Source organism: Hemiscyllium ocellatum, chromosome 10 (assembly GCF_020745735.1).
Source record: "Hemiscyllium ocellatum isolate sHemOce1 chromosome 10, sHemOce1.pat.X.cur, whole genome shotgun sequence".
Taxonomy (NCBI): domain Eukaryota; kingdom Metazoa; phylum Chordata; class Chondrichthyes; order Orectolobiformes; family Hemiscylliidae; genus Hemiscyllium; species Hemiscyllium ocellatum.
Window position 1 is genome coordinate 109,754,525 of NC_083410.1, and position 12,234 is coordinate 109,766,758.

General features: G+C 47.1%; 1 protein-coding gene across 1 annotated transcript in view; it reads left to right on the forward strand.

Annotated features, from left to right (window-relative positions):
- The first annotated feature begins 6,760 nt into the window (after positions 1-6,760).
- The window catches only part of LOC132819900 (calcineurin subunit B type 1), an 81,155-nt gene continuing 75,681 nt past the window's right edge, over positions 6,761-12,234 (forward strand). Inside the window, exon 1 of the mRNA XM_060831857.1 lies at positions 6,761-7,184. Coding sequence (XP_060687840.1) covers positions 7,182-7,184 — 3 coding nt within the window. The 5' untranslated portion in view covers positions 6,761-7,181. The remainder of the gene's footprint in view (positions 7,185-12,234) is intronic.

The following is a 12,234-nucleotide window of genomic DNA, read 5'->3' on the forward strand; positions in this document are numbered from 1 at the left end:
AGTGTCAGTTGCAATTTGCAGGTTTAGTCAGAAGCCATAATTATTTCAAATAATCAGATTGAGCTGGGGATTACAGGTCAGTGTTCGCAACTCCAAGTGGATATATTCCTGGGTATGGTGGTATGACTGCATAACCTGTCACTTTCAACCACTTCACACAATCAAAAAGCCTTTTGCAGTCTCCAAACCTCCAATACTTTATTATTGAGAAAAAGATTGCTTTTCCACAGCACTGTCAGATATCCCAAAGTGGTGTTACAGCCAATTAAGTACTTTTTCAAATAAATTCACAGCCATAATGTAGGAAACATCACACTCCATTTGCACACAGCAAGCTCCCAAAAACACCAACGTGCTAACCTATTTTTGTCCATAAGACCATAAGACATAGGAGTGGAAGTAAGGCCATTCAGCCCATCGAGTCTACTCCGCCATTCAATCATGGCTGATGGACATTTCAACTCCACTTACCCGCATTCTCCCCGTAGCCCTTAATTCTTTGTGACATCAAGAATTTATCAATCTCTGCCTTGAAGACATTTAGCGTCCCGGCCTCCACAGGCATGTAGGATGCAGCACAAATGTGGTCCAGACATTAGCGATAACTCCACTACTCTTCGAGGTAGTGCCACGAGATCTTTTACATACACCCAAGCAGGCAGATGATGCCTCCATTTAAACATTGGTTTAAACCCAAAAGACAATGTCTCCAACAGTACAGCACTTTGAGCTCCATCCCGATTTAGGACTTGAATCCAGATGATTCAGTGCCAAAAGAGTGATACCAACTAAGCCATAGTTGGCACAAACAATAAATGCTCAAAGAAAATGAAAAATAAACACACACAATTTAATAGCTGAAAATGTGTTGCTGGAGAAGCGCAGCAGGTCAGGCAGCATCCAAGGAACAGGAAATTCGACATTTCGGGCATAAGCCCTTCATCAGGAATGAGGAAAGTGTGTCCAGCAGGCTGAGATAAAAGGTAGGGAGGTGGGACTTGGGGGAGGGGCGATGGAGATGTGATAGGTGGAAGGAGGTCAAGGTGACGGCGATAGGCTGGAGTGGGGTGGGGGCGGAGAGGTCAGGAAGAAGATTGCAGGTTAGGAAGGCGGTGCTGAGTTCGAGGGATTCGACTGAGACAAGGTGGGGGGAGGGGAAATGAGGAAACTGGAGAAATCTGAGTTCATCCCTTGTGGTTGGAGGGTTCCCAGGCGGAAGATGAGGCGCTCTTTCTCCAACCGTCGTGTTGTTATGGTCTGGCGGTGGAGGAGTCCAAGGACCTGCATGTCCTTGGTGGAGTGAGAGGGGGAGTTGAAGTGTTGAGCCATGGGGTAGTTGGGTTGGTTGGTCCGGGTGTCCCAGAGGTGTTCTCTGAAACGTTCCGCAAGTAGGCGGCCTGTCTCCCCAATATAGAGGAGGCCACATCGGGTGCAGCGGATGCACCCAGCTCCAGTCCCACAGCAGGTCCTAGCTCCCAGCCCTGCCGTGTTTTCACCATCCCCCCAGACCTCCCCCTCTCTGAGGATGAAAGATCAGTCCTCAGCAGAAGCCTCACCTTCATTCCCCTACACTCTCGGATTAACGAGTTCAACACGCGGCAAGACATTGAACAATTCTTCCGCCGCCTTCGCCTCCGTGCCTACTTTTTCAACCAAGACTGGTGCCCACCCTCTGACGACCCCTTTTCCCGCCTCCAACACACCCCATCCACCTGGACACCCCGTGCTGGCCTCTTACCCACCCTCGATCTCTTTATAGCCAACTGCCGCCGCGACATTAACCCACTCAACCTGTCCACCCCTCTTACCCACTCCAACCTCTCACCCTCGGAACGTGCAGCCCTCCACTCCCTCTGCTCCAACCCCAACCTCACCATCAAACCGGCAGACAAGGGAGGCGCGGTAGTAGTCTGGCGTACCGATCTTTATACCGCTGAGGCCAAACGCCAGCTCGCGGACACCTCCTCCTACTGCCCCCTTGACCATGACCCCACCTCCCACCACCAAACCATCATCTCCCAGACCATCCATAACCTCATTACCTCAGGGGATCTCCCATCCACCGCCTCCAACCTCATAGTCTCACAACCCCGCACCGCCTGTTTCTACCTCCTGCCCAAAATCCACAAACCTGACTGCCCCGGCTGACCCATTGTCTCAGCCTACTCCTGCCCCACCGAACTCATCTCCTCATACCTCGACACGGTCCTGTCCCCCTTAGTCCAAGAACTCCCCACCTACGTTCGGGACACCACCCACGCCCTCCACCTCCTCCATGATTTTCGCTTCCCCGGTCCCCAACACCTTAACTTCACGATGGACATCCAGTCCCTGTACACCTCCATCCCCCATCACGAAGGACTCAAAGCCCTCCGCTTCTTCCTTTCCCACCGTACCAATCAGTACCCTTCCACTGACACCCTCCTTCGACTGACTGAACTGGTCCTCACCCTGAATAACTTCTCTTTCCAATCCTCCCACTTCCTCCAAACCAAAGGAGTTGCCAATTGGCATCCGCATGGACCCCAGCTATGCCTGCCTCTTCGTAGGATATGTGGAACATTCCATCTTCTGCAACTACACTGGCACCACCCCCCACCTTTTCCTCCGCTACATCGATGACTGTATCGGCGCTGCCTCGTGCACCCACGAGGAGGTTGAACAGTTCATCCACTTTACCAACACCTTCCACCCCGACCTCAAATTCACCTGGACCGTCTCAGACTCCTCCCTCCCCTTCCTAGACCTTTCCATTTCTATCTCAGGTGACCGAATCAACACAGACATCTACTATAAACCGACTGACTCATACAGCTACCTAGACTACACCTCGTCCCACCCTGCCCCCTGTAAAAACGCCATCCCATATTCCCAATTCCTTCGTCTCCGCCACATCTGCTCCCAGGAGGACCACTTCCAATACCGTGTAGCCCAGATGGCCTCCTTCTTCAAGGACCGCAGATTCTCCCCAGACGTGATCGACGATGCCCTCCACCGCATCTCCTCCACTTCCCGCTCCTCCGCCCTTGAGCCCCGCCCCTCCAACCGCCACCAGGACAGAACCCCACTGGTTCTCACCTACCACCACACCAACCTCCATATGCAGCGTATCATCCGCCGTCATTTCCGCCACCTCCAAACGGACCCCACCACCAAGGATATATTTCCCTCCCCTCCCCTATCAGCGTTCCGAAAAGACCACTCCCTCCGTGACTCCCTCGTCAGGTCCACACCCCCCCACCAACCCAACCTCCACTCCCGGCACCTTCCCCTGTAATCGCAAGAAATGCAAAACTTGCGCCCACATCTCCTCCCTTACTTCTCTCCAAGGCCCCAAGGGATCCTTCCATTTCTGCCACAAATTCACCTGCACCTCCACACACATCATCTATTGCATCCGCTGCACCCGATGTGGCCTCCTCTATGTTGGGGAGACAGGCTGCCTACTTGCGGAACGTTTCAGAGAACACCTCTGGGACACCCGGACCAACCAACCCAACCACCCCGTGGCTCAACACTTCAACTCCCCCTCTCACTCCACCAAGGACATGCAGGTCCTTGGACTCCTCCACCGCCAGACCATAACAACATGACGGTTGGAGAAAGAGCGCCTCATCTTCCGCCTGGGAACCCTCCAACCACAAGGGATGAACTCAGATTTCTCCAGTTTCCTCGTTTCCCCTCCCTCCACCTTGTCTCAGTCGAATCCCTCGAACTCAGCACCGCCTTCCTAACCTGCAATCTTCTTCCTGACCTCTCCGCCCCCACCCCACTCCGGCCTATCACCCTCACCTTGACCTCCTTCCACCTATTACATCTCCATCGCCCCTCTCCCAAGTCCCTCCACCCTACCTTTTATCTCAGCCTGCTGGATACACTTTCCTCATTCCTGATGAAGGGCTTATGCCCGAAACATCGAATTTCCTGTTCCTTGGATGCTGCCTGACCTGCTGCGCTTTTCCAGCAACACATTTTCAGCTCTGATCTCCAGCATCTGCAGACCTCACTTTCTCCACGCACAATTTAATATCCTCAGTCATATAGTTTTCTCCAGTGTTTCACACAGACAACAGTGGTATGGAGATTGATCTGTTGATGAAAACTCTGGGACAATCATGGAGTGTTGGTAACTTAATTATAGGTAGGTAGGTGGATGGAAGAGGTGGGTGCAGAGTGAGAAACTGTTAGACTTGCAACCTCCACAAGCCTGAGTTCATTGATAACTCTGCAATCATTAGGCATAGATAGGGTGAATAGGAGAAAGTGAGTACTGCAGATGCTGGAGATCAGAGCTGAAAAATGTGTTGCTGGAAAAGCGCAGCAGGTCAGGCAGCATCCAAACAGCAGGAGAATCGACGTTTCGGGCTTGTGCCCTTCTTCAGGTAGGGTGAATAGCCAAGGTTTTTTCCCCAAGGTTAGCAGAATCCAAAACTAGTGGGCATTGGCTAAAGGTAGAGATTTAAAAGGGACCTATGGGGGAACTTTTTCACGCAAAGGGCTTTGAGCTTATGGAATGAGCTGCTAGAGGAAGCGGTGCAGGCTGGTACAATTTAAAAAGCATCTAGATGGGTATATGAATAAGAAGGATTCAGATGGATATGGGCCAAATGCTGGCAAATGGATTCATTTAGGGTATCTGGTCAGACTGAAGGGTCCACTGCCATGCTGTACTGCTCTACGACTTGAAGAAATAGGTTCAGATTATCAGACATGATGGTTAAAACATGGCCCTTTCACAGAATTAGAATTCCTAGTGTAGAAGCAGGCCCTTCAGCTCAACACATCCACACCGACCCTCCAAAGAGTAACTCATCGGATCATTCCCCTAACTAATGCACCTAATCAGCAGATCCCGAAACATTTGGGCAATTTAGCATGGTCAATTCACCTCACCTGCACATCTTTGGACTGTGGGAGGAAACTGATGCAGCTAGTGGAAACCTGCACAGGCACGGGGAGAATATGCAAACTGCACACAGACAGTCACCTGTTGGAATTGAACCCAGGTCCCTGTTGCTGTAACCACTGAGCCATCATGCTACTCCTCCTACATGATCACGTGGGAGGCCATTTGGCACATGTTTCCTTTCTGTTTTTCAGGTGGATATAAAAAATTTCAGAACACAGTTTCAAAGGAGGAGAGTTAATCCTCCTTCAAACTCTCCACTTCTTCCCTTCTTTGAGAAACTCCTTAAAATCCTACTTCTTTGACAAAACTTTCAGTCATCTGCTGCAGTTTTGCCTTATGTGGATCAGGAATAAAGTTTACTTGATGACTGCTCCTGTGAAACGCCTTTTGTCACTTTAAGACTGCTATACAATTGCAAATTATTGATCTGAAGGAGGTCACTGGACCTGAAATATTAATTCTGTTTTGCCTTCTCAGGTTTTCCGAGCAATTTCTGCTTTTGTTGCAAATTATTGCTGTTGTAGATGATCTAGTGGAACAGTGTGGTTGATGGGAGGTGTCTGCGTGCAAATCAATTGCTTCATTTCTTACAATGAAGACAAAGGCTACTTCAAAGCAGCACTTCATTGGCTCTAAAGTGTCTAGAATGCCTCATAGGGCAATGAAAGGCACTTACAAATTTGACTTTTCTTTCCATAAAAAACTCTCCAACCAAGCTTTTGCACACCTTTGCCCTGCCACGTGAATTTCAATGGTTTGGACAGTGGTGGGTTGGAAATACGTGAGTCAATATTCCTACCTTTTAAAAGCACCGTGCCCACGCAAGTTGTCAATCCTGTTCTCTTGGAAGAGGGGCAGAGATAGATTGGCTCTTGAGTTGCAAGGAGATCATGGGTTACAATGAGAATGGGACTGAGAAACTTATCAGCCATAATTGAATGGCAGAGCACACCCGATGGGCTGAATGGCCTAATTTCTGCTCCTATGGCTTATGATCCAGACAGAAAGTAAGAAAAAGGGAGGGAGACTCCACTTGAGCTGCAGTAGGCACATCGACAAACAGGGCACCACGACAAAGGGGGCTAGTGTTGTTGTTGTGGAACGATATAACGATTCTTTCGAAAATATGTGTATGAGATGACCACCTGATGAAGGGGCAGCGCTCCGAAAGCTAGCGCTTCCAATTAATCCTGATGGACTATAACCTGGTGCTGTGAGACTTGTAACTCTCGAAAATAAACCGCCAGAACGGTAACGTTAATTCTACTTTTACTCTCTCTCTCCATCGAGGTGGAGTTTTTCCAGCAACTTCTGCTAACATTTGGTCGCACTCCGTGCCACACCCGTCGGGGGCGCGGGGGTGGGGGAGGGAAGGGCTAACGCACGACGGTTGGCCAGTGGGGACGCAGGTCGCCTGGCCACCCGCGCGACGACGTTTGACGTAGGCCGGCGAGGGGAAGGGACGCGCGCGCGAGGTAAACTCGACGCAGTGGCACGCGCGCGACGACGCTCGACGTAGGCCGGCGAGGGGCGGGAAACGGGACGCGCGCGCGGGGTAAAGCACGACGCAGAGGCCGCCTGACCACGCGCGCGATGACGTTTGACGTAGGCCGGCGAGGGGGCTGGGGAAGGGACGCGCGCGCGCGGGGGGTAAAGCACGACGTAGTGGCCGCCTGGCCACGCGCGCGACGACGCTCGACGTAGGCCGGCGAGGGGCGGGAGACGGGAACGCGCTCGACGTTGGTCGGCGAGGCTGTGGGTGGAGGAGGAGGAGGAGGAGGAGGAGGAACGCGCTCGACGTTGGCGGACGGGGACGTACGTACGTGAGTGAGTGACTGAAAGCGTGCGTGCCCGGATGTGCGGCCGCTCTATCCTCCTACCCCTCCCCTTGCGGATTTAGACGGCGGCACCGTGCGCTCAGTTCGGGCTCGGGGCTTTTGAATTCTCTTCCCATCCCCCCCCTTCACCACCACCAAAAAACAAACGAGAGGGGGGAAAAAAAAAGCTGGGGTTTGGGAGGGGGGTTTGGTGGAGAAAGAGAGGAAAATCTCGGCTGCGGGTTTTGTAGCAGGAGCGGGCGTTAACATTTTTTTTAAGGGGGGAAAAGAACACTGTCCTTCTCTCCCATTCCCCTTCCTTTCCCCCCCCCCGCCCCCTCCCCCCTCCAAACCGCCGGTGCTTGGGTCAGTAAAAAAAAACATCCAGTTCACAACATCCAGGTGAAAACGGCGGTTGATCGAAGTCTCTGGAAGCTTCACCTTTGGCGGCCAGGATGGTGAGCGTGCCCTTTTTTTTTCGGGGGTGTGCTGGATGGAGGGGGAGGGGGGAGGGTGGTGTGCGTTTTCATGGTCACTTCGCGCGGGTTTGTTTTTATTTGTGTGTGTCGGCGCTGACCGTGAATGTTGTGTATTGTCTGAGCTCCCGGGCGGGCGGGCGGGCGGCCATCACGGTGCCACCGCCGCAGTGTGGGCCTGGACTCAGCCGGGCGCAGCCCTCGCCTTTCTCCCCCCTCTCTCTCTCCTTGTCCCCCTTTCTCCCACCCGGGCTCTGGCTGGCCTTCCCCTGCCCTCGAAACCACCCCTTCTTATCCTGCCGTGCCTCCAGGCCCTGCCACCTCTCCCCGGTCCTAACCCGGCGCCTCCCTCTTACCTTCTGCAACCTCCTGGCCTTGGCACCCGTTCCCTCCTCGGCACCATTACATTAAACGTTTATTTTATTTCACACCCCGCCCTTTCTCTCATTGAACTGCAGCTCCGGGGCTGCGTCCCACTCTTGCACACTTGCTTTTACTTGCAAGGCTGATTCTTATTTGCCATCCCCGTTTCCTTTTTCCTTCTTTATTTATAGGTTGCACATTGACACACTTCAGATGACTTGGTTTTTTTTTCGCTGGTTACTCGGGGGGAGTGGGGTGGTTTTTAAACTATTTTGCCCTTTATTCGAAACCCTCCACCTGCCTCAACATCACAGGAGCATTAGATGCTAAATCTAACTTTTTTCCTTGGCAGTTGTAATAAGTAATCATCTTTTTGTGTGGGCTATCCAGGTGGAGTTTGTTTGGTCGTCTTGAGTCAGGGCTGTGCATTTGTATTTTGAATGCTTGTTATGGATAATGGAAAACATTTTTAGCTCAGCGTTGAGTTCAAGTTAAGTTTAAAATGGAGGGGAAGGTATTGGCTAGTACTCAAAAAGACATGTTTTAGTGTAGGAATTTAGAATGGAGCTGAAATGGTAGTTAACCTGTTGTTCAGTGAGGTATATTATAATAACTTAAGACTGAAATCAGATAACTTACCTGCAGTAATATCTAAGTGATGTTGAATAGAAAATACTAAAGATATTCAGCAGATCAATCACCCTTTCTGGAGAGAACAAAAGTTTCAGAACTTTATACAAAATTGTTTGCAGCAATTGTAAAATTGGGCTTTGTAATAAAGCTTCAGGTTTTGGAACTTCTAATCTGTTTTATCTTATATGCATAGAATTTAATTTTAACTTGACTGACAATTTTTTCAGCATGAATTGTTTTGAACCTTATTATAGGGAATAGGTGACAGTTCAGTCTTCTAGTTTCTAAAATACAAGTTGAATTGTTGGAAACAAATTGCAAAATGGAATAATTTAAGAAATAAGATGGGGTGGCTCTTATTAGAAATTGAAATAAAATCCCCTGAGGAATCTCCCTGATCTTTATTTGGTATAGAAAATTTGTGATCTGATATTTGTGAGCCGTTTTGCATATGATTTCTTTTACTGTTTTTGAAATGTAGTATGTCATTGTTTTTGAAATGTTTGAAACTCCACACAGGAGTTGTGTAACTTGTCACAATGAAAAATTGCTATCAAATAATTCTTAATTTGAAACAAGAGGACTATTTGATTGACAGAAGCTATCAACTACTTAAGTTACTGTAAATCAAATTAACTGTTTCAGAAATTTGAGATGTGGCTATGATACATTTGTAAGTTGGATTCTATTGGAAAAACAAAATAGCTGGTGGGAAATTCAAATCAATGCTTCCCTTGGGAAATGTTTCACTAAGTTGATGCTTGGGGGAATAGGATCTACCATCGCTCCTTGCAACTGTGATCCCATGAGGTGCAGTGTAATGATCCTGCAAGACTTCTTCTAACTAAGAACACCTGATGATTTAACATGTTTAGGTTTCTCTTGTAGGTAAGTAAATCTACACCAGTTAATCACCATCATCTCAAAAATCTTGTCTGAGAGTTCGGATGCTCCTTTGATACAGGAAACAGGTGAATATTAATGTAAGCCCACATAGTTAATTTTCCTCTCGCCCATAAGTGCTGACTTAAGTTATTGCAGGCTAGTAATAACCAAATTGAAATCACGTACTTGAGGGCTTCGGACGTGGAACCTTTCCTGCTCTGTGACTCGTGACTGCACTGAGCAGCAAATTTATGAACTGTGCTTTGGGATTATGGTTATGCTTGTAATATATTTTTTCAATTTTTGATTTTAAACATGTGCAAAAGTCTTCAGAGATGTTACATTTTCCACAACTATTATTCTACTATGTCAAGCCATAATGACATCGCCCAAATCAGTTCCATTAGCAGCTGAACTGGTGTATTTTCCTTTTCTGTCGACCTCCTGTCTTTCTGCAGCCATGGACATGGCCTGCCATGCCATCTTTCTCCAATGCTTCTCCTTTGTTTCTAGAGGGTTTCCTGTGGTGTTTTTAACAATTACTCTCTGTTCTCATGCCATTGCCACAGGGGTCTCCCCAGGGATCTAACCTAGATTGGGTCCTCTCCCTTTTGTGTGTACAGCCTATTACCAACCACTTGCAAACATACCCAGGGTCTCCCAGTGTACATGGACAAAACCCAGTTCCATTTCTCTGTCCTGCTGCTGTGTTGTCAGACTGTGTTTCTGACACCCAATTATGGATGCGCTGGCATTTATTCTGGTTTAAATGTTAACTGAAACATTTGTCACCTCTTCCACTCCCTCATTTTTTTTGCCACTTCTTTACCACCTAGCTACTGTCTTTAGGGACAGGACTTTGTTTGCAATATGTGATTAATTAGTCACTAAAGTAGAATGAAGTGTTTTTGTTTCCAATTTTGTGGGCAGATAATGTGACTATGAAATTCTGAAAAATTGTATAGACTTTTGTATGATGTATACATTGATTTCAGTACAACACTCTGGAGAGCACTTGATAGGGAATTTATAAAATTGACAGATCCGTTACTGGAGAAAGGATAACTCTGCAACCATTTTGCAATTCCTTCTCCTGTAGCTTTTAGGTCAGTTTAGTTAATTGAGCATCTGTTGATTTGTCTTGGGACTTGCATTTAAGTAGTGCTTTTTGTAGCCTTGAGGATTTCTCAAAATGCCTTGCAGCCATTGGGGTACTTGATGTGGTCTTTGTCATGTTGAAAACCTACACATGCCAAGGTCCCTTAAGCAGCAACTATACAGTCATACAGCATGGAAACACCCTTCAGTTGAACTCATCCATGCCGACCATGTATCCTAGACTGATTAGTCCCATTTATCAGCATTTAACCTATATCCCTCTAAACCACTCCTATTCATTTAACCATCCAGGTGACTATTTAAATGTTGTAATTGTATTTGGCTCTACTACTTCCCTGGCACCACTCATGTGAAATGTTGCCTCTCTAGTTCCTTTTTAAATCTTTCGTGTCTCGTCTATGTCCTCTAATTTTGGATTCACCTACCCTGGATAAAAACCTTTTACTATTCACCCTCTCCAAGCTCCTCATGATTTCATAAACTTCTACCAAGTCGCCTTGTAATCACTTCAGGGAAACAAACTCGAGCCTATCCAACTTCTTCCCTATACCTTAAACCCACAGGATCATCTTTAACCATTTGAAAGGCTCCGTGAGATCTTTTGTTTAGCACCCCATCAAATAAAGTTGATAGTCTGGTAGTGCAATATTCCCTCAGCAATATATTGAAGGGGTCAGTTAGCTCAGTTGGTTGGGAACCTGGTTTGCAATGCTGTGTTCCTATCCCATACTGGCTTAGGTTAAAGTGGAGGTCCTTCCTTTTCTGTGTCACCCCTAACCTGGGTCCTGGTGATCCTTAGGATAAAACACCAATCTTGTGTGTCTAATGAAAAAGCTACTTGGACTATGGTGACTTTTACCGATACTGATGTGTCACGTTTGGTGTGTGCTCAAGTTGAGGCTTGAATCTGAAGCCTGCTGATTTGTGTAACGCTAATATTGGAACTCAGCGTATGAAGAATTATTTACTTTATTAAAAAATTGGAAACAAGATGCTACAGTTTTAATTTGCAGTTATCCTAAATCTTTGCATTCCTAGTATCTCTGACTAGGCTTGGCCCACTATCTAACAATTCATGTACATTTTACGTGATTGACATTGGGCTGCAGTGCATAAATTATTTTTTGAGTAGACAGTCAGGTTTTGGGAAAATGCAGCTTTCTGAGAAAGTTGAAGTTGTACTTTTTGAAATTGTCATGTATTTATTACTTATTGGGTGATGGTGTTTACAAAGCTATATTAGGTTACATTCAGGAATTATCTTGGAGGCAATTTTGGTGGTATAAATAGTAAAGTAAAACTAGAATTGGAGCTTATGATGAATGTTTTGAAGTATTCATCGTTGATTTAATGATTGATTCATTTCCAGGAAAGAGTTGAATTTTGTTTAACTTTGTTCTTTCCTGGGTTCTAACTAGTGAATTGTCTCCAGCATTTTCAGTCCTCTTTTTGATCCTTTTTGTTTTTGGCTCCTTTGAATAGAATCCACCTGTTTCAAAATGTTACTTGCTCTAAAGGATATAGATAGATAGAAGTTTCTGCTGAATCTGTATTTGTGTTTGCAAAGAAATCAATTGAGATGTAGAGGTTTTAAAATGTAGAATTTCATTAAAATAAATTGAACTCTAGGTTTGCTTTTCAGTACAAGTAGAGGTCTCTTAGATAAGTATGGAAACAGGCCCTTTGACCCAACAAGTCCACACCAACCCTTCGAAGAGTAACCCACCCAGACCCATTCCTGCACCCTATATTTACCCCTGATTAATGCTCCTAACACCATATGGACAACTGAGCATGGCCAATTAACCTGATCTACACATCTTTGCATTGAGGGAGGAAATCCACGTAGACATGGGGAGAATGTGCAAACTCCACACTCCTGAGGCGGGAATTGAATCCAGGTTCCTGGTGCTGTGAAGCAGCAGTGCTAACCAGAGCCAGCATGCCATCCCTTTTGGCATAGAGCCATTGCTTATATGATCCTTTCTAGTTTTGTTCTGAGCAGGGACTGAGTACATGATTGTAATTTATT